Source organism: Hydra vulgaris, chromosome 13, assembly GCF_038396675.1.
Source record: "Hydra vulgaris chromosome 13, alternate assembly HydraT2T_AEP".
Taxonomy (NCBI): domain Eukaryota; kingdom Metazoa; phylum Cnidaria; class Hydrozoa; order Anthoathecata; family Hydridae; genus Hydra; species Hydra vulgaris.
Window position 1 is genome coordinate 44,308,748 of NC_088932.1, and position 24,776 is coordinate 44,333,523.

The 24,776-nt window shown below is 26.9% G+C and overlaps 1 protein-coding gene across 2 annotated transcripts in view; it reads right to left on the bottom strand.

Annotated features, from left to right (window-relative positions):
* Positions 1 to 14,385: 14,385 nt before the first annotated feature.
* LOC136089327 (uncharacterized) overlaps positions 14,386 to 24,776 on the bottom strand; it is an 86,033-nt gene continuing 75,642 nt past the window's right edge. The window contains exons 6-9 of one of the 2 annotated variants that reach the window (XM_065815291.1): positions 20,675 to 20,864; positions 19,984 to 20,080; positions 16,435 to 16,484; positions 14,386 to 14,828 (exon numbers count right to left, since the gene is read on the bottom strand). In XM_065815291.1, coding sequence (XP_065671363.1) covers positions 14,650 to 14,828; positions 16,435 to 16,484; positions 19,984 to 20,080; positions 20,675 to 20,864 — 516 coding nt within the window. In that variant the 3' untranslated portion in view covers positions 14,386 to 14,649. The remainder of the gene's footprint in view (positions 14,829 to 16,434; positions 16,485 to 19,983; positions 20,081 to 20,674; positions 20,865 to 24,776) is intronic. The other variant, XM_065815292.1, reaches the window with a different exon arrangement.

The window sequence follows — 24,776 nt, forward strand, 5'->3', positions numbered from 1 at the left end:
CTTGTTTATATTTGTATGGAACTTGCTATTTTAGACATGTGGCATTTAAGCATAATTATAAAATATTCTATATATTGGGACTATTTTGTAATGAAATTTCATTTTATAATAAAATTTCTTCAATCTGGCTAAGTTCCTTTATAATTTTAATAAAGGAGTAATAAATTGTTTAATACGATGACCTAGTAAGATCTTTATTTTATCAAAATAGCAAAAGCCCCCTAGTGTAATAATTTCTTCATCATAACAAATCATTTGTTGCACGAACGGAAAAAATCCTTAATTTCAATGAACTAATATTGGCGAACTTTAATCTGTTAAAATTTTAATACGTTAACATAACGGAAAACCCATTGATTCAATAGCGACAGATGCAGTTCATTGTATGTAACGGATTTTTTCTTAGAGTGTAGAATGACCTCATTTAAACCAAATTGTTTATTGTATAAAATATTATTTTTATTTAAGATAAAATAGAGTTTATTATACATAATTTGTTCTAGAATTTTTGAAAAACATGTAAGACCAATAATTAGTAACGTCATAAGGATCACCTGATTTTAAAATTGGGACAATCCAAGTGATTTTTACCTTTTTCGGGAAAACTCCCTCTTTTAAAGATAAATTAAATATATACAAAAACGGGATTGCAATAAGTTTTATTGATTTGATAATGATGCTACTTCTTATATTGTCAACTCCTACACTTTTTTTGGACCGCGACTAATAATTTTTCTCTATTAAGTTTATCATTAAACTAATGTTACTGTTATCAGCAACCAAGCATGCATCAATGTTGGCTTGAGAGGATTCAATTTTTGATTCTAATAAAGGACCAAATTTACCAGAAACTCACAAAAATTTTAGGTTTAAATACTTGTTGAGAACTGTTTTGATTTTAAATATTTGTTAAAACAGTTTTGGTTTTGAATATTTATCGAAAGTGATTGTGTGTTTTAAAAGGAAATATGAAAATAAAAAAGAAAGGAATAGGTAATATTTATATAACATTGATAGAGAAAGTTATAGTTATAGTTTAAAACATTTGTTCAAAAATATTTTCTTAAAAAACTTTTAACAGCTTCTTTTTCTTTTTTTTTTTTTTTCAAAGCATTTTTTCTTTATTAAATAATATTGGGATTGTTTTTTTTGCTAATTGCTTTTGTTTTTTTTATATTTTGCAGTTTAGAAGTGCAGTAGTTTCATAAAAATTAAATTTTAAATAAGTTTAATTAAGAAGTCATTTTGAGTGAATTCATAAAAAAGATCCATTGGTTCAAGATGTCTAATGACGTGTCACATTATAGACTATTTTAATTCGCATTATTACAATTCACGAGATTATTAATTATTTATAATATTTTTTATTAAAAGGATTATGGCAGTAAAGAGACAATCTTATGTTTTAATTCATAGTTATTTTGGATTTTGATATAGCTTTCAAAAACGGTGCTAAATGACAAACTCTGTTAATGAAAGTAGCAAATTAGGTACTATTTTCATTATTTTTATAAAAGTTTACCTTTATGTAACACAACATATCCGGTTGTTAGGAAACTGATAGACGAAGTTAATTCAAAAGTAGAAAAAATAAACTTAAATTTTAAAATAAATTGCTAAATGGATCCTGATAAGACTAATAGATCCATAGATAAAAATGTTCAAAAATATATTGTGTAAATCGTTTTGATTATAGCAAATCTAAAAAAGTCCGAAATTTACAAGTAACAAGCTTTTTCAAACATAAAAAACAGTTCTAAATTACAACTAAACTTAAACAAAATATAAATTAAGATCACAGTATCATTTAAAAATACATTTATTGTCTTTTAAAGATAACAAATTTATTTTTAAATTATTTAAATTCCCTATTCACAGTGAATTTAGAAATCTTACATAAGCATTGCTTAAGAAGACATCTTAAAAAAACAAATTTATTAGATAGATAAATTTAGTCAACTGCCATGTCTCAGCACTTATAATTGAAAAAAGAAGAAGAAATTGTCCTAGGTTTAAAAAATAGTTGTTTTTTTCACAATCTAAAACGTTGAATACCACGCTTTGTTTTTAGTCTTTATACCTTACACTTGCAAAACAAAATAAGGCTTTTCTCTCTTATATGTGAACTGATGTTTAAAATAAACTGCTAGAATGAATTACCTTCGTTGCCAGAAAAAACTAAAATTTAAGCCTTATATTGTTTACATTTATCATTTGTATTTAGGTGATATATTAGAATATTATATTTATTAGAATTATTTGCAAAGTTTTAAGTAAGAGAATGTCGAAGCAAATACTTTGGAATGTCTTAATGTAGATGAAGTTAAAATGTTCCTTATTATACAACACAGTATAACTCTTCAAATAAAATTATGGTTTTTAATGACCAAAACTTTGGTAAAAATAATAGGTTTAACAAAAGAATAACTCTTTATTTATATCCTTTTGTACTATTTCAGGTAGAATACATATGTTTCTTTAGGTCATAGTTAAAAAAAATTCTTTGGCAACAGCGCTCTAAGCAACCAAACTTAAAGTTGGAAGGTGTTTTCAACATAAATAAAAGACATCAGCCCAACGATAAAAACAATATTAATGGTAAATAGTTAGGAGGAAAACACTTGTTTCTTCTCTTTATTCATCAGGATTTTATTTATACAAAATTTAGAAGGTGAAAAATAAATAAAGTTTATTGAATAAAACAGTATTAAAAAGGTAACTAAAAATTAATCAAAAAATATGGAAAACTGAAAATTTATTAAGTATACCCATGCGAAACATGTGGCTGTTTGAGTTTTTGCTAACTGTATGATAATCTTCATCAACTTATTAATAAGCAATCCAGTTCGTCACAACATTGGATTACTTTTGAAGTATAGACGACACACAATATAATACCATCGATGCACAAGAATCCCAAAACATTAGAGTTTTTAACGTCAATACCTATATAAATCATTGGGAACAATAGAAATTAAGAGCTTTATAATAATTTCAAGAATTATAAAAAAATAATAAAAATATATAATATAGAACACCGTATTAGTCATCAGGAACTATTCAAAATATTAAAAAACTATGAAATACCATAACTATGAAAAAACTATGAAATACCATAACTATGAAAAAACTATGAAATACCATAACTATGAAAAAACTATGAAATACCATAACTATGAAAAAACTATGAAATACCATAACTATGGAAAAAAACGTTCTTCATTTACATCAATTCTTGTTTTTCATTCACATCAATTTACTATGATGATTTTGTAACTCAAATCCTTCTTCCGTGTTTATAATTTATTTACTTTTATCTCTTACACATATAAACTGCAATGTAACCATATAGTTCTAATAATAAAAAAATGTGTATTAAAATCTCAAAATTTTCCAAAATGAAATTACTCTTGTAAAATTTAATTAGTTAGCAAAAAACAATTTCATAGCGAGTAAAAAGACGTAAATTGATGAAAAACATTGAACCCTAACGTAAACCTTTCAAGAATCGGGATTTATGTATAGTATTCAATCGACTTTCAGAGATACTTTTACTATAAACAGTTCAAACTTTAAAAAAAATCCTTTACTCAACCTTTTTCTTTCATTACTTATACACTTATATCAACAAGTATGAATTTACCATCTGTTTTTCACAAGAACTTAGTCAAGTTTAAATCATCCGACAAAAACTCTGTAAATATCATAAGTGAACATGATTGTATATGTTCTGTTTTATTCTGGAGATAACATATGCAGTTTACCGTCAAGTTGATATGAATATGCACTTGTTCACGAAATAAAAAATTTTGTCAAAATTCGACTTTGACAAAATTTTTGATATTTTAATTTGATACTTTTTGAATTTCATAATTTAAAACAAGTTTGATATTTTAAAATAAATTTAATATTTTAAAACAAGTTTGATATTTTAAATATTAAATAAAAATATTAAAAACAAATTTGATATTTTAAAACAAATTTGATATTTTAAAACAAGTTTCCGAATGTGTTTTACAGAATAAAAAATCTAAAAAATAAAAACGGAAACAGTTATATTCTCTTAATGTTAAACAGCATGTTTAACGTTATAAAGATATTGATTTGTCTACGCAAGTGTATATACAATTGCTTTATAAACTAATATAACATGGAGTTCTAGTTAATGCTTGGGCATCTTTCAGTATGTCGCATTTTTTAAATTTGAAAAATGTAATTTACCAAAAGATGTGCACAAAACGCAAAACGATATTTATAGTACTGCAAAAACATTATTACATATGTCAACATATTAGTGTAAACTGTAATACACTCTATTATAGAGGCATATATACAACAACAACAAAAACAACAACAGTAACAGCAATAAGAACAACTATATATTTACGAGAAGTATAGATAAACTTGATCAATTTATACTTTTGGTTTTTTGGTTTGTGTCTACTATCTATTATAACATATATTATGCTGTAACAAATATATCCCTGGTACAGTTTGCACTGAAGTGTAAACGATAGCATCATTTGATAATACTACTATGTAAAAGCAAAATTACCATATGAAGACTCCACGGGAAGAAACGACAGGGTTACATTTTGAAAACTTTGACTTTTTACACTTTCTAGCTTTATTAACTACAATAGTTATATAGCTAATAGTATATTGCAGTAGTTGCAGTATACATTTAAAATGCACACGTTTTTCCTAAAAATTCAAAACTTATATTGATTCAAAAGTGAAAAAACGAATTATCTCAAAATCAAAAAATGTGACCCTCCTGTTTCTTCCCGTGGAGTCTTCATATGCTATAATTAATAGCATATGATAACTGTGAACTATAGCTCAACATTAGCTTATCTAATAACCTAATAATATTTAGTATAATATTATAGTAATAGCAACATATTATATAATATAAAATTATATCAATAGAAATTTCATTGATATATTTTAAATGTTTAGCAGAACGAAATGTTTTTTTATTTACTTTTTTTATATATATAAGACAAACACTATATAAAAGACTCACTCTTATTTTACATATATATATATATATATATATATATATATATATATATATACATATATATATATATATATATATATATATATATATATATATATATATATATATATATATATATATATATATATATATATATATATATATATATATATATATATATATATATATATATATATATATATATATATATATATATATATATATATATGAGAAATGGACTTGCAAAACCTGATAATTCACTTTTTCAAAAAATCTAACTTGCGCACACAACTGGGTAGCTCTTGTAATTTTGCATCAGGAAAATAATTCAGGACATGCAGAATTCAATATTTCTATCACAAATTATGACGTTAAAATTAAGTAGTCCATGCAAAACCTAACAAAATATTTCTTAAGTTCCATGCAAAACCAGATAAATAGTACAGCCAATCAGAAAGCAGTTTTCGCAGATGACAAGCAGTTGCAAAGATGGCGGACGTTGTACCAAATATCAATATTATTAATAATGCGGATTTTATTATTAATAGTATTATTAATAATGCGAATCGAGGTGAAAACAGAGTAGGAATAAAAAATGTTAAAAAAAAAGAAGCGACATTGCCAAAAAAAAAGAAACTTTATTAGAAGTCTGCGAGCAACAGAGAGCCATTATGGGAGAAACAAAAGCGCAAGACTGTATCTGCCAACTCAACTAAAAACTATTAATAATGTGTACAAGGTTTTCAAAAAATCGCTAGATCAGCAACAGCAGAGGTATCTGTCTATATCTTACAAAATGTTTTACCGAGTCTTTGTTAAAGAATTCAATATATCATTCAAAGCACCAGCTTCAGATACATGCACAACATGTGACAATCTCAAAAATCTCCTTAAAAATGTTAAAGGAAACGAGAAATTCAATCTTATTGTTAAGCTAAGTGTACACAAAGTAAGAGCAAAAGCTTTTTATAGTATTCTAAAAGAAACCAAAAATAATGTCTACACAGTTGCTTATGACTTGCAACAAGTCCAATCGCTTCCTAGAGTTACTGTGCAAGAAGCCTACTACTCCAGGCAATTAAGTTTGTACAATTTCGGTTTATGTGATTTGAATTATAATTCCAATCACTCATACACTTGGTTAGAGTCTCAGTCGGTAAGAGTATCAAATGTAATAGCAAGTGCCGTTTTCCACTACTTAACAACTAAGTTATCTAATTCCTTAACTTTTAATGAAGCTGTTGACACTATTCGACTTGTTAGTGATGGCTGTGGAGGTCAAAATAAAAACAATATCATGTTAGGAATGGTGCAATTATGGCTGTTTAATTCGCAACAACATGTGACTTAAGTTGAGCTAATATTTCCTGTAAGGGGACACGCATTTCTACCATGCGACAGATTGTTTGGTCGCATAGAAAAGGATCTTAAAGTCAACACTGACATTTTAGAACCGAGTGGTTTCCGTGACATTATCTTGAAACATTGCAATACAGTGAACACTGTTCATTGGGAAAGGTTAGTGTAGGACTGGAAAAAATGTTGTACTTCGACATATAAAACATTCAACGAATTTCAAGAACTTAAACGCATCATTTTGCAAAAACATTTAACAAGCAAAGGAAAAGTTTATGTCACCGTTCAGTCAGAAGTGAACTACAAGAGTGATTTAGGAAAACCAATACAACTTCTTAAATGTGGAAAATCTCACACATTTAATCCATTAGTAATATCAGGAATATGTCCAATCAGTGCACCGAAGCTCAAAGACATTCATCATTTGCTTGCAGTTGTCTATGGTCCTGATTGGAAAAACATTGCGGGAACTGAAGTCTATTCAATCTTGACATCAACCGCTACAATACAAAATAAAAACGCTGCCGTTGTTGAGAACTGTGACTGCGATGAAGAAGACATTGGTCTTAAAGTTTGATTTTTGTTAAAATTTAAAACAAGATTATGACAAGTTAAATTTTTTAAAACTGCTTATTTGTTTAAAATAATTTGTTCAAATTTTTTTTGCATTTTTATTGTTTTGTTTTGTTTTTTTGTTTAAAAGTTTTTTTTAAATCAATTATAACATTGCCAAATGATGTTTGTAAGTAAGTTTCATGATTTTTTATTACAGTAATCTTTGGATGTTTTCTTAAACAACACATTATTCTTAATAATAAAAGTATAGTCTTAAACTAAGCTAAACCATTTATCCCGAGCAAAACCGAGTAAAACCCTTTTTTACAAGCAAAACCAGAGAAAAAAAAACTTATATTCGTTTTAAATCTGATTCTGAAAATTAGGATTTACCAATATCTGTTCAAAACATTGTTTTATTAACATGCATACAATAGTGTTTCAATTACAACTGCATAACAAACAGATTTTCTGAAAACAGTTTTTGCCAATTATCTCGAAATGACAAAAAAGTGAAACAGCAGGTTTTGCAAGTCCACTCCTCATATATATATATATATATATATATATATATATATATATATATATATATATATATATATATATATATATATATATATATATATATATATATATATATATATATATATATATATATATATATATTTATATATATATATATTTATATATATATATATATATATATATATATAGACATATATATCTGTATATATATATTGGTTTGAACATCGGATCCTTCGTTTATGAGTGCGTTACCACTGCGCCACGGCTGCTCAAACACTGCACCACGTTTGCTTGACAATTTTTACATTTAATTACCAAGTCTTCAAATAGCTTTTCGTGAATATTTTGTGAATACCTAAAAATACCTGACAAATATTATTAAAAGTTACGTAAATCAAATGAAGACTCCACACTTAATTTTTTGATTTTAATCTAGCGATTTTTTGTACGCATCAGCTCCTCGTTCCTAATTTTTACTTTTTTTTGTTAAAAAAAGACCAGGCACAATTATACGTATGTTTTATTAATACGTGGTATTAAACTCGAACAAAGAACTTTAAAGTACATGCGATTTTTCTTGTATCAACACGAGTAATACTAAATAAAACGCATTTCGGGTATTTGCAATCCCAAATGGCTATAATACCAGATATCAGATCACCGCCGGCTGGGGACGTATGTTTGCGAATGATATTTCCAATATTTATTTTTTATTAATTTTTATATTAATGTGTTTTAAAATAAATAGTCTTTAAATTATATACTTTTGTAAAGAAGTACTATTATTTTGCATTTTATTATTTTGTAAAAACATCCGCTCTTGATGTATAATCTTGAATACCTTTGCTTAAAATAAGTATTGACATTTTCAAATTAAACTTTAAGGGGAAGGGGGTTTTATAGAAAAGAAAATAAAAATTATCTTTCGAAATGAAACAAAAACAACTTGAGAAGAAACTTAACACAATTGTCATTTAAGTTAGTGATACTTAAATTTCTAACTTAATTATGAATTAATCGCTTATACACAGGAGTTTTAATTTCTTGATATGCAATGAAATTCAGATATTTCTTTCAATATATAGTCTCTTTGTAAGGTATAACATTATTTTTTCTTAGGTTTTGCAGATGGCTGTTAAATAACTTTTAGTGGTTCTCCGCTTTCGTATTTTTTGTTTACATAAGTTGCATTATCCGCTTATTAATAAGTCCTCGAAACCCGAATTTTGAAGGTACTTTATTAAAGTTTAAAGAAATATAGTGATTAAAGCGTACATTTTGCGAGCCAATTATACGCTTAAAAAATTTAAAAGACAACCGCGCTTATTTTAACCTCTTAAAATTTTAGAAACTGAGTGACTGTTATTGTTAAGCTTACTGCTTAGCTATGGCTTTGTATATCTTAGATCTTCAAATTGTACTTTTTGATTAACGAATAATAAATTAGGCCTAACATTATGTCTATGAATTAAAAAGAAATTTTTCCTTTTTACTTTAGAAACAAATATACCTGAAAATTCTAATAGAATATAATACAGTCGTCCCCCGGTTAACGAACTTAATTCGGAGTACGAACTAGTTCGTTATCCGAAAAGTTCGTTAACCGAAACGCGTTTTCCCATAGGCCGCCATTAAAAAAATTTTAATTGGTGGATTTTGCCAAAATAATAAGGGAAAAAATTCAAAAAATTGTCCAACTTGATAAATAATATAGGCAAAGGTGAAATGATTGAAACCTGAGATTTATGCACTTTTAAAAATTGAAACAAATTGAAATTGTGCATGAAAATTGCTTGTCAAAGTTTTAGAAAAAACTAAAAATTGAACATGAACATTGCTTATCAAAAAATGAAAATTCAACAAGAAAATTGCTTGTCAAATTTTTACCAAAAAATTGAGAATTGAACTTGAAAAATGCTTGTCAAAATTTTACGAAAAAATTGAAAATTGAACATGAAAAATCCTTGTCAAATTTTTTACCAAAAAATTGAAAATTGAACTTGAAAGAAAAATCAACAAGAAAATTGCTTGTCAAATTTTTACCCAGGCTTCCATGACATTCACAAAACTGAGGGGGAAATGCTGGACGGCGCGCCCGACCTTAACGCGCGTGTGCACGCCATTTGGCGGACCGAAAGTTCGCTAACAGGGGGGTTCGTTAACGGGGGACGACTGTAATGTAATTGTATGTTTTTACAGTATGTGCGTATTTTATATATATATATATATATATATATATATATATATATATATATATATATATATATATATATATATATATATGTATACATATATATATATATATTTATATATATATATATATATATATATATATATATATATATATATATATATATATATATATATACATATATATATATATATATATATATATATATATATATATATATATATATATATATATATATATATATATATATATATATAACTTTACTTTATTTAGTGCATATATAAATAAACTTACAATATACACACTTATAGTCAGTGCCGTGTTTAGAGATAGACAAAATAAACAATGCTACTATATTTTATTTATTGTAAATAAAATACAAATAGGTAATTCATCTGAAAAAGGTGACTTTTCAATGTAAGTAAGAAACAATTTTTTTATATTAAATATACAATATATAAATATATATATATATATATATATATATATATATATATATATATATATATATATATATATATATATATATATATATATATATATAATTAATAAAGAACTATATAAAGTATAAAGAATTATATAGTAGTATATTTTTTTTCAGGTATTTGTACAGTAATAGTGATTTGATAGTGGATAATAATTATAAACACACAGCTATTTAATATTGAAACTAGATCAGTTTTTTCATTTTATGTTAATACGTAAAGTTTCATTAGTGTATGTAAAATTCTTAAAAAAAGAAAAAATATTATTATATATGTGCATATATAAACTAGTAATTTTGATCTTATTTTTTAGATAGTGTTTTATCGTAGTTAGAAATATATACGTATATCATATGAAATGTGCGTATATCGTAGATGCGGATGAGATATGGGCAAAAGAGCTAGATTTGCTATCTTTTCCGTCTAAGTATTTACTAAAAGAATTCGTTCTTTATCAAAGTCAGTATTTTTGTTCCTTTTTTTTTTTCTATCACTTTTTTGAAGTTTAAGCTAATACAAATTAAATTTTTAAACTAATTTTTCATAAATTTCGTTTATTTAGAAAGTAGTAAAGTGAGCATAATTACATTTGATCCATTTTAGCAAGCAAAATATCATTATATTACTTTTATGTATTTAAAAAAAATATTAATGAGGACGACTTTAGTCAGCGTTTTTATTTTTTTATTTTGCAATATTTTGCATAATCACAATTTATTTTTCTTACTTTTTTTAATGTTTAAAAAGTTTAAATGTATTTTGTAACTTTGTTTATATTTTTCTATATATTTATATAATTTTAAAATTTGCAAAAATCAATTAGTTAGCAAAATTTCTTTTGTGTTAATTTCACACCCTAACAATTTATGTATATCTAAAACTAAATGCATTGTTTTAAATTTATTATTAGTCATAGATTATGTAGTTTGTGGTTTTTTTATTAAATATGATTTTTACTACATTAGAAAGTAAATAGATTATGTTCTATGTCTGATAAAAGTTGTAGTAAATAAATATAATAAATAAGTATTGACATGATATATTTTAGACATTCCAATCAGTATGGTTGCTTGGTATTGAAGTACTCACCTACATTAGACAATAATACCTTGATTGACTGTTTTGATATAACTTTTTTTCATACAGTGCCAAATCCAGCTTCTTCATTAACCTGCAAGTTGTTTTACTCGCTTATATTTGAGTTATTACGTTGATTGATTGTTTATTATTTGAATTTTTTTTTCTTTATCTCTAGCTGTTGCTTCTTCTTGTGGTGCAAATAAGTTGTTATATTCACTTATACATAACTTATTATATTTATTAATTGCTTTTAATGATAAAATATTATATGTTTTAGATTTTTCAATTAGTACGGTTGTTTGGTAAAGTTGTACTCATCTACACTAGACAATATTACATTGATTGGTTGTTCTTAATACAATCTTTATTACATAGTGTTGAATCCGGATTCCAAAGTAATCTGTAAGTTGTTGTACTCACTTATACTTGACTTATTACATTGATTGGTTGGTTTTACAGTTTGTAATAAATTTTTTTTCTAAATAGCTCCTACTGCTTCTTCATCAAATACAATAAGTAAGTTGTTGTACTTGACCGTAATTAATTATATTACATTGATTGATTGTTTTTATTGTATTTTTTAGTTTTTAACATAGCTACCGATGTGTCTTCGGTTTAATCAGTCAATGTAATAAGTCAAGTATTAGTGAGCATATAAGTTAAGTTATTTTACTTACTTATTCCTGATTTATTATATTGATTAAGTCCCTTTATTTATTTATTTTGTATTAGATTTTTGAATAATATTTTCCCGTAGATAATTGTATATATATATATATATATATATATATATATATATATATATATATATATATATATATATATATATATATATATATATATATATATATATATATATATATATATATATATATATATATATATATATATATATATATATGTATGTATGTATATATTTTCCAGACTCAACGTGGGAAAAATAGCTTTTACATCGCTCCCAGCATTTGGGTCCTCTTTCACAGAGGGCCTTCTATCGCTGGTGCAGATATGGACAATACTTTTCATCTTTCAGATGGAGAAATAGCACCCTATACAGCACCAGATAAAGAGATGATGCTGAGATAAAAAGAAGAGGTGGCAACATTTTTACAATAATTCACAAATCGTAAATTACTTTAGGTTGTAAATAAAGACATTTTTTAACCTAAAGAAATTTATTTTTGAGCCACTTTTGAGTTGCTGTTTTATTTCTCATTAGTGTTTTTGTCTTTTTTTTTTCATTTTAATTGTAATTAATTGAGTTGTTTATTGTATTTATTTAACTTTATGTGTCTTTTTTGTTGTAATTATTCATACTTTTATTTATCAAAAAATTCTCAAAAACCTTGGTTTTCATACAACCAAATTCTATGTAGTATATTCGAGAACCAAGTCATTTAATGATTTGTTTTATAAATTTAATAAATTTGATAAACATACAATACAAGTTATGTCATCGAATGAATATTACAAAAATAATAGTGTTTTTTTTATAAATTTTATAATTGTATTTGTTTTTGGTAAGTATTTTTATGTCTCATGAGTTGGTAATATATGTTTTTTACTTTATGTTAATGTTAGTATGTGTGATATAAAGTTTTGGATTTATATTTTCTAAATATTTATGTATGTGTTTCTATAAGTTTGTTGTTAGTAGTTAAATTATGTACACTATACTCAGGATAACTCAATAACCCTCAATAACTTTAACTTATTTTGAAATTTCAGTTAAGTTTGTATTTATGGATAATACTCTCAATAACTCTAATATTATCGAACAAGCAAGTATCTTGGTCCTTTAGAAGTGTGAGTTATTGAGAGTTTACTGTAACATGCTAAGCTATTTATTAATTTGTAACGTTATTGTTGTGATGTTTTGTGCTAATAGACTTACCTTTGCATTGGGGTCTATTGCTAAAAATAACTATTAAATTGCTTGATAACTCTAACTAACTACATTTAATTGTTCACTAAATGCAAATAATTCAGTTTTTAAATAAAAAAAGGTTTATCTTATGTTTTTTTTTTGTGTTGCCTTTTAGAAAAGAGTAAATCCACATGCAACAATAAATCTTGAAACTTTCCTGAATGAAAAACAACATTGCTCAAAGTAATATTCTTATTTCTTATCTACTTATTTATATTTTTGAGTTTTCAAATAAATAAATGATCTGAATTTGCAACAAAAATCTTGAAACTTTTTCAAAAAAATAAACAACATCTCTTAAAGTAATCTTCTTATTTGTAATTTGTTTAGCCACATTTTTAGAGTAAAAAACACGTCAATTTTTGTTTAATGTGTAATAAACGTTTTCAATAATAACTTTGCTAAATTTTTAGGTCAAATCCTCTTTTTATGACTGGTTTTTGAAAATTTTCCTACATGGAATAATTTCAAAAATCTTCTGTATGTTGACCTTTTCTAAAAGCTAAAAGAAAGTTTTGTTAATCTTCATAGCATTTGCTAAAAGCTAGATGATGATAAAACAATTTTGTTCTTCAAATTTTATCTCAAAAAAAGATGTTCTTTGGTTCTCATACAAATTAGTTTTTTGCTTTAAAATAATTTTAGTGTGAATGTATTGGACATTTTTGCTTTGTTTTTATATTTTTCCGTAGTTTTTATATGTAAATGGAAAATATTTATACTTTTATCACTTTGGTGATTACGGATCTCTTATTTCCGTTCCAATTAAGTATGTTTTTGTACCAAGATTGGTACAAACAATAGCTATTTTAATTTAATAATTCGCAACAACCGTATTAAAAACAGCAAAATTTATAGACTATATTTTGAGCTGCAGAAATGTTTCTACAAGAAATGTTAAAGAAATAGGACTGAATTACATGAGATGACTAGTATCCGCGATCTGTTTCTGTGTCCTCCTTTGCTTTTTAAATAAATTTTAATAAGAGGGTTTAAAAAAGATGTTCAATAAAAATTTTAATTACAGCTATTAGCCTTATAATTTTTTATCATAGCCTACAAAAACACTGGAACAAATGTTACGCAACGGACGTCTCTGTTGAACATACTTTTGTTATGTAAAAAATGTTTAAGTAACTTATTATATTTAATTGTTAACCAAATGCAAAGAATATTTAATCGAATTTTTGCATTAATCAATTTTTGTCGCAAATAACTGCTATATAATAATTTAACTGCCAAAACCGCCATTAAAAACAGCTTAATTAAAACTTTTTATTAAGAGTTTGTTACAGTAATTTTACTATAAAAATACAAACAAATAATACTAACGTATTTAACATAACTAGATTTCGTGACCCGTTTCCGTGTGCACTTTTGGTCTCTAGATAAATATTATCTTAGTGAGAATATTCTATTCAATTGCATGATAATATAATGGTATATTTTAATATTATAAGATAAATGAAATAAAATTCACGCTCAGTATAAATGGCAAATATTTACAAAAATAAATCCAGATAAGCTAGTTTTCACTAAAAAACGGCTGGCATGCTTTTACTTTAATACATTTTTCTTTAGTTATAATTATAGGCTTTTTCTCATTGATGTTTATCTCAATAACATTGCTTCTAAGCGTGCGTCCATAAATTTTTTTGGTGCTAGAATCATATCCAAACACATCCACCAATTGAACTGAAAGAACTATAAAACATAAAACGCGTATATGTTTATAAATATATATACACACAAATATATAAATATATATATATATATATATATATATATATATATATATATATATATATATATATATAAATATATATATATATATATATATATATATATATATATATATATGTATATATATATATATATATATATATACATATATATATGTATATATGTATATATAAGAGATTATATAGTATATATGTATATATAAGAGAAATATAAGAGATTTGCAGAGGTTAAGAATTTAATGAGGAGTATTATAATTTTAACGATAAAAAAAAAAAAAAAAAAAAAAAAAAAAAATTCATATATATATATATATTTATCTTTAGAAAATGGTTTAGAAAACTTTGCAATTGATTTGATAAATGGTGAATGGGAGTTGAAATTTACAAGCTGTTGAAAATTGAGATCAGATTCATGGTTTTTTTTTTTCTAAGCGACCAAAAAAAAAAGGCTTTTGTTAAGAAAAGAGGTTAAAGTCGAGTTGCCAGCAAAGTAAGCCACAATAGATTCAACGTTGTCAGGAAAATCTTTAATGAAGGTAAGAAATAAAATGGGACCGAGTGCACAACCATTTGATACACCGAAAGACAGAAGAAATAATAAAAGAATATTGTTGACCAAGGTAGGAAATTTTAATGAAACATTAGAAATAAATTATTTCATAATCTCTAAAACTTTCCAAGACGCACCATATACGAAAGACTTTTCGAAAAGCTTGCTAATAATAAAGAGAAGACTTATCAGGGTAGTTAAAAGGACTTATCAGGATAGTTAAAAGTTAAAAGACTTATCAGGATAGTTAAAAAGACTTATCAGGATAGTTAAAAGTTAAAAGACTTATCAGGATAGTTAAAAGGATCAAAATGTTTTTTAGGGTTTTTAAAGATTGGGACCACGGATGCCACATTTTATCTAGCAGGGAAACAAGATTTGTTAAGGCTCTTATTAAATAGCTTAAAAAGAATTGAAGAGAACTCTTTTTTTAGGCAATAATTTATCGCTAGAATTTTTACTAATTTATTGACCAATTTTGATTATACATTTAACATTTTTGGACTACTGTGTGTTTACTGCGTTTCAATTCCATTAATAGAATCACAACTGCATCTATGTAGGTATCTCATATGAAATCCATTTTTCTCATTAGGGTTGTAGTCGGGACCTTTATGTGCTGGATAATTGAGTACAAATATTATGAATTATTTAGTTTAAATGATAAATCAAGGCACAAAATATAAATGAGACTTAAAACGAGACATATGAGGAACTCTTGCAGAGATACATTTTGTTGTGGTAGAAATCAGTTATGCATTTATTATTGTGATTAATGAGTAAAAAGGAAAAAGAGTTCTTTTATAAATTGAAAATAGAATACAAAACACAATGATTACAGAGTCCTTTTGATTATTACAAAGATAAAATTGCACAAGATTTAAATAAACTCAATTAAAAGAAGTTAGGCTGAAGCAAGTTTATTTTAGGCATTTGTCTAATTAACAAGTAAAAAAAAAATCCAAATACAATATTCCATTAAAATATACAATAAACCAAATTGTTCATAAATACGTACATGTAATTATTCCTGTAGATATTTCACGCTGGTAGCAAGGACTTGGCTGTCTAAGAAAACAAACTAATTAATCAAATAATATCTATGAATACTAAATACTTAAATAATGGCTAATAAAGAATTACGAAGAAAATTATTCACAAAAAAAGACCAATTTTTTGTATGTAACAACATAATTTTTGTAACAACATAATGTAACAACATAATGTACAGTATTTTAAAATAAGAAAACTAATTTTTACTAATTCAAATCTTTTTGTCAAATTTACATCTTTTAAGTAAATTGAGAGCCTTAAAAACAACTTTAATATACAGGCATTTTTAATGTAACTCATGAAGAGCTACTAAGTTTTTTAGACCCCTCATATTAGCATATGACGATAAAGTTTCCCGCTACTATTTTTTTACTTATTTATCTAATATGACCCGATTTGTTATCTATTCCCCAAACTTTGTTATTAAACTACCGTTTAAACTTCACTATAAATGCAAATATATTTTATTCATGTCGACTTGGAACTTTAACAAATATTATGTTTATTTAGTTTAAATGAAAATCAAGGCACAATATATAAATGAGACTTCAAATGAGACATATGAAGAACTCTTGCAGAGATATATTTTGCTGTGGTAGAAATCACTTATGCATTTATTATTGTGATAAGTAAGTAAAAAGGAAAAAGAATTCTTTTATAAATTAAAAATAGGAAACAAAACATAATGTCTACATTGAGTTTTGTTTTCTATTTTTAATTTATAAAAGTCCTTAAACATTTAATTATTACAGTGATAAATTTGCACAAGTTTTAAATAAACTTACTAAAAGAAGTTAGGCTGAAGCAAGTTTAAGTTACAGTAAAAAGTATGTATTGGTTATAAAAAGTATAAAAAACTTTAGCATTAAATACTTGGATCCTAAAGTACTAATATAGGAAAATAATAGGTCAAAGTTGCTTAGTTTAAAGGGTGGAATGTAAGAAGTGAACTTAAAATTTAAAATCATGCTTCAAGTCTGAAATTTGACTTGAGCAAATGCAAATAGCGAACTTGAACTCAAGACTTGAAAACTCGCCGTTTTCAAGTTAGACTTGAAAAGCTTACTTGAAAAAGCAAAAATCTTTTCCGAATGCAAGAAGCGAACATGAAATTTCAAGTTATACTTCAAATCTGAAGTCTGACTAAAATGTAATGCAAGAAAAAAACTTGAAATGAATTCGTTCATTTCATGTCTGTGTTTGTGTGTTTGTAATACTATAAAGGATATATATCAGCTTTTGCTTCTTTTTATGAAATTGAAGTTCTATTTATACATAAACAAAATTGTCAAGTTTTTTAGATTTTACGAACTTAGACAAATTCCAAGATATATTGGAACATTAGAGGGATTATAATTCAGAAGTTCATCAGCACGTCCATTTTGTAGGAAATAACATCCCATATTATCACCACAGGTGTGACAGTGGAATATTGCTATGCAATTTGTTTCCAATATTCCTTTACAAATAAAAAATAAACATTTTATAAGACGTTATTGATCTTGCTTTACTTCACAACATTGCGGTTTAACAAAATGATCTAATTAAATGTACAATTATAATGAGGAAAATGGATTCAAAGCATCATTGAGAGGTCTTGCAAGAGCAAATAAAATAGTGATTTGATTCTTTTTATAAATATTTAACTTATCAAAGAATAATAACATAAATAGTCAAAATGTATCAACAAAGAAAATCCTTTTTATTGATAAGTAAATGAAGAACTCTGTGTTTGATATTATCAAAAAATTTATCTTGTGAAAAGAAGAAGAAAACAATTTATCTTGTGAAATTAAATAGTATTCAAAAACATAGAAACGCTCTAATAAAATAATTCTAAAGTCTGTGTTTGTTACTATCAACGTAATTATTTGTAACATCGTCAATACTTTTTTAAAACTTTTTTTAATTTCATAATACTTTTGTTATTTTTTTGGCTTTTCTGGTATCTCAAGTTTTCTGATAATATAAAAAGACCTTTCTTTAAATATGAACTTCAGTGACACATTTGGTCATTTGGTAAAAATAATAATATTGATATTGTAAAAATGCTATATGTAAAGAGAAAGAAAGAAAGATGAGTTTGTTTTGTATTAATATTTGTATCCTAAAAATGTGTTTATACCCTATAAGTTTTTTAAAATTTTGGTAAATTGTATTCCATAAACTTTTATAATAGAATTAAATTATTTTGTGGCTTGTTTGAGCAAAATATTGTCTCTTGTTAGGATATTAGGGTTTGATTAAGTCAGTTTCACCAGTCTCCTTTTTCTCTATTTTATTTAAATTTGAAAAATAAATTGATTTATTTAGGCGAAATTAATTGTTTATATTATAAACCTAATAAATGCGAAAAACCTTTTCTCTAGCTCATATATTGAACTCTTTCTTTCACTTTAATGACTCAAGTCAGCTCAAGCTGAGAAGCAATTTTTCGCAAAACATCCCTATTTGACATAAGTTTAAACAAAGTTTGTTCTGTGTTAGCAGGTTACGGTTAGTTATCTCAAAAACCATAAAATGCTGGATTCGCCCCTGATCTATACAGATTTTAATTTTATACTTTTATTGCTGACTTGTTAACCTTTATAACATAAATAAGTTCTGTCGTATATTAGTTGAAATCAAGTTTGTGTTATCCTTTTTTTTCTACTGATTTTGTTCTCTATTTCTAAAAGTATTATATTTGTCTTGGTATTAAAAACTGTCAAAATTTTTCAAAAATTTTCTGCTAACTCTTAAAATAACTAGTGTTACCTTGCAGCCTTGATGTAGTTTATTCTTTTTTTTATCAAAAATTTCAACAAGAAAAATGAATAATAAAAACTTTATGTTCGATATATATGCTGTGCTGTAACCCGCATAGCATATATCATGTATTCAAATGGCTTATATGATATACGCCATTTGAATGTTAAGCAGCTGTTACATTGTAGTTAAAACCTCGGACTAAATAGAAGGTAACACGAACTTTTTCATTTAAATTATGTGTTTTTTATAGAATTACAAATTTTTATTAAAAATAAATACAAAATTTAAATTTATCATTTTAGTAACACCTTTTAATTTAATTTTTTAAGTTAATTCTTTTAATTATAAAACTGAGAAATATTATGCAAATATATGTTGATAATTTGCTAGTTTTAAAAGGCTTAACCTTTTCATATACTTTGCCGCTATATCAAGCGCGATCCTGAACTTTTTAAGATTCGTTTACGCATTTGCTCAAGCTTTTTTTTGAAGTCTAACTTAACAAAGTCAAACTTCAAAGTTTAGGTCGAACTTCAATCAAGTTCGCTTCTTGCATTCCACCCTTAGTTCCTTGACATCTTAACGACTTAGTCTAAGAAAAAATATTGAATGGTATATTTATTAAAACATGTAATTAATTAAAATGAAATTTTACGAGCTCTATTAAGTTTTGTTATTTTTAGTGATATATGGTTAAATTTTTCATATTTATTTAAAGAAAAAGACATAAAAAAAAACTATATAAATACAACATAAACTGTACCTTCCGTGCATTTTTGCGCACACAAACTGATACGATTCAGTCTGTAAAAAAGTTTGGTTTGGTTGACTCTGAGACCATATTGGAAAAATTTTGATTTCTAGTTAAATAATTAAAAATCTTAGATTCTTTAAAACTTAACAAGAGTACTCTAAACAAAGCTATTAGTAAAATAAATCAATAATATTGATAAATGGAATATAATTTTAAACATAGGGCAATATATGAAACTTGTATAGTTTATTATACTTTAAAATACTATTTTGATAATATATTTGGTTACATAAAAGCAATTGTTAAAAACATATTCAATAAAATTACTTATAAATACAATTAGACTGACTTAAAAACATTTAAATACACTTAAACAATTATTTTAGCTTTCTTCTTTTGAAATAAAACCCCTATCTAAAAATTTCCGATAATTTTTTTTTTAAACTTACGTTTTAGTTTACTTTGTTATATGAAAAGTAAAGAATTTTAAAAATGGATATAAAATAGCATTCGGAATAATGTATATACTTATATAAATATATGTAAGTATATATAATTATATATATATATATATATATGTATATAAATACTGATTTGCCTTATGTGAAGAAGAGTTTAGACCCTGTTGCTCACATGGCGATAACTATTGTAGATTTAATAATTCTAATGTTTATCTCTTATAATTTTTACAGATTATTACCTGATGTTACACGTGTTTTTATAATAGGCAAGTTAAAATTTGTTTGGTTAACTTTAAATACTGGATCTCCATAACAATTACTCCATTTTGAACCAGCTTCCACAGATGCATTAATCCTACCATTAGGAATTTTTCCATAAATAAAAACAGCTGAAATTGATATAAATGAATCTTTAGATAGTTTGCCAACCTAAAATTATGGTGTTTGTTAGATATCAAAAAATATAATAATTTTTACCTATCCTACTAGTGCTTGTATACAACAATTTGTCAAAGTCAAAATGTGTAAGCTTTACAGAAATTATGTCTAAGTAATTTATTATGATTTTCTAAAAAACTCAAAAAAAAAGTTTTGTTTTTAAGACTTGTGTACTCGCTTTCGCTTTCGTACTTGTGTACTAACTTTTTTGGTAAACCTTAAACTGTTTTCCCACAACGTTTTTATTTTCATGACCATAAATTATATTTAGTTTAATATTCTCAAAGGTTGATTTTCTTCTAACCGCAAAAACAGCAAAGATCAACCTAAACAAGTTTTCAACAACGCCTTTAACTTTACATTTTTGCATTTAGCGCAGCAAAACAAAACTGCAATGTAACTGTTTCCTTCTCTATGCAATAATAGAAAAAGACGATACTTCACTGAAAAATACAATACTTTTGTTAGGGCTTAGGGTTTATTTGTAGTAATGAGACAATTGCTTGGGCTATTAAACAGTGTTCTGAGTACTATCTATGCTTTGAGTCAAGTTCTTCAATCTAATTTTAAAATGAATAAAGTACCAAAAACTATAAAACACAAAAAACCGTCATCGTCACCAAGTTCTCTACACCTATCATTCACTAATATTCGTAGTCTTCGAAGTAACTTTTCTTCTGTTGAGTCTTATCTTTTGCAAAGTTCACCAGACCTACTTGCTCTTTGTGAGACTAATTTGAGTTCAGCTGTCTCATCTTGTGGTCTTAGTGTTGATGGTTATCTTCCTCTAATTCGTAAAGACTCCAATAGTCAAATGCATGGCCTGGGCATTTACATTCGTAAGAATTCACCCATTTGTCGTGAAACTAGGTTTGAATCCACAGACTATTCTTTTATGTGTTTATATTTAGCACCACTTTACTCTATTGCCTTTCTTATTGTTCTATATCGCTCTCCTTCATCTCAAGACTGCACACTTTTTGACGTTATTTCTAATCATATTGACCAAGCCCTCTCTCTTTATCCAACAGCTGTTATAGTTGTTGTTGGTGACTTTAATGCTTACCACTCTGAATGGCTTGGCTCTAATGTCAGTGATTCGGCAGGCATTAGAGCCCAAAATTTTTGCCTTTCGCAATCCCTAACTCAAATAGTCAACTTTCCAACTCGCATTCCAGACAACCCGAACCATTTACCTTCTCTACTCGACTTATGTCTTGTTTCTGATCCTAGTCAGTGCTCAGTTTCTCCACATTTACCCTTAGGTGCTTCTGATCACAGTTTGATCTCTCTAAAACTAATATCTCATTCTTCTTCATCACCTGAATCCCCCTATTTTCGAACCTCTTACAACTACAGTAAAGCTGACTGGGATTCTTTCCGTGATTTTCTTCGTGATGGCTCTTGGGTAGAAATCTTTCGTCTTCCTGTCGACAAATGTGCTTCTTGCATAACTTCGTGGATTCAGGCTGGCATGGAATCTTTTATTCCCTCTCGACGACTCCAGGTCAAGTCTCACTCTCCTCCATGGTTTTCTTCACACTTTGCTGCTGCGATTGCCAATTGAAACCGTTACTTCAATATTTATCAGCAAAACAATTCTCCAGGAAACAGGCGTCTGTTTATTACTGCTAGAAACAATTGTAAAAAGGTTTTGTCTAACGCCAAAACCCGCTATTCTCAGGTCATGAAATCTCGTATCTCATCTCAAAAATTGTCACGTATCTCATCTCGTGACTTTTGGATAATCTTTATTAATATCAATAACAAGGGCAAATCTATAATTCCACCTCTCTTGTATGTTTCAGACTTCGTCACCTCACCTAAAGACAAAGCTGAATTGTTTGCTAAAAATTTTCATCAATATCATCTCTTGATTTCGCTATTTGCTTTCTACCTGATATTGCCAACAAACAGGTTGATCCATTGCTCGACATTCATATCACTCCAGCTTCTGTATCTAAAGTGATTTCCTGCCTAGACTCTTCTACAGCTTGTGGCCCGGACAACATACCTGTTATTGTCTTGCAGAAGTGTTCTCTGGAGCTGTCGTCTATACTCTCAAAACTATTCAACAAGTGTTTATCAGAGTCTTGCTTTCCAGCCTGCTGGAAAGCGGCATCTGTTATCCCTATCTTCAAAAATTCTGGAGAGCGGTCTGATTCGTCTAACTACCGTCCTATTAGTCTTCTTCCTATCATAAGCAAGGTTTTTGAATCTTTAATTAACAAACACTCAATTTCTCATCTTGAATCTAATCACTTACTTTCTGACCATCAATATGGATTTCGATCTTCTCGTTCTTCAGCTGATTTGTTAACAGTAATAACTGACAGGTTTTATCGTGCATTAGATAAAAGTCGAGAGGTTAAAGCCATCGCTCTTGGCATTTCAAAAGCTTTTGATAAAGTTTGGCATGCTGGTCTTCTCTATAAGCTTTCTTCTTATGGTGTATCCGCCAACATCTTTAAGATCATCGAATCCTTCCTTTCCAATCGTAGCATAAAAGTTGTCCTTGATGGATAACACTCTTCTTCTTATTCTGTAACTTTAGGGGTTCCTCAAGGTTCTATCCTTGACCCTATACTCTTTTTAATCTACATTAACGATCTTCGAGATATTCTCTCATATAAGGTGGCATTGTTTGCTGATGACACTACCATTTATTCTTGTTGTGATAAAAAACCAACACCCTCTGATTGCTTGGAGGGGGCATTTGAGCTTGAAAAGGATCTTACTTCTGCTACAGCATGGGGCTTACAGTGGCTGGTAAATTTTTATTCAGATAAAACTTAATTTTTTTCAGCCAATTGTTATCGCAATAATTTAGATCTTCCAATATTTATACACGGTGATGTACTCAATGAGTCACCTACTCTTCATCTTTTAGGATTAACTCTTACTTCCAATCTTTATTGGAAACCATATATCAAATCAGTTGCAAAATTAGCAACTGCTAAGGTTGCATCTCTTATCGAGCTCGTCACTTTCTTATATCGGATTCTATTCTCTATCTCTATAAATATCAAATTCGGCCTAGTATGGAATATTGTTGCCATATCTGGGGCGGATCCTCTAATGATGCCCTTTCTCTTTTAGACAAGGTGCAAAAACGCGTTGTAAACATAGTTGGACCTGCTCTTGCAGCCAACCTCCAACCATTATCACATCGTCGTAATGTTGCTTCTCTTTCTCTTTTCTACAAACGCTATAATGGGCACTGCTCTGAAGAGCTAGCGTCTCTTGTGCCATCTACTATAATTCATTCTTGTGCTACTCGTCATTCAATTAAGTGTCATCCTTTTTCTGTGACTGTTCGCAAGTGCTCCAAAAACGTTTATTCGTCTAGTTATTTTCCTCGAACATCAGCTCTTTGGAATTCGCTTCCTTCATTTTCCTTTCCTGACTCATATAATTTGCAATCTTTTAAGTCGTCTGTCAATCGTTATCTTGCTCTACAATCTTCATCTTTTCTCTTTCAGTAACTGCCAACTTTAATTAGTGGCTGCTTGCAGCCTTGCTGGAAGCGAAGATGTTTAAAAAAAAAAAAAAAAGATATCAGATTTCAGCATGTATTTTCCTGTACTTTATTATAAAAAGCTTTAAATTAAGTTATATTATCTAAAAATGAACCATTATTTTAAATAATAGGAAAAAAAGTTAAAATCAATGCAAGGATATTAATTTTCACATGTTTCAAAGTAGAAAGTATGCAAAAAAAATATTAACTACTTTTAGTTAAACATATAGCGTAAATTTCGTGCTGCCATTTTTATTGATGATAACAAAAAAAAGAAGCGCAAAAAAAAATAAGTGGAAATTGAAGCGGCGTTTCGTCATGACGAAAAAGTTCGCTTTGCGATTTATTCCGTCTTGTGGAAAACAACCTTCAGTCGTTTAATA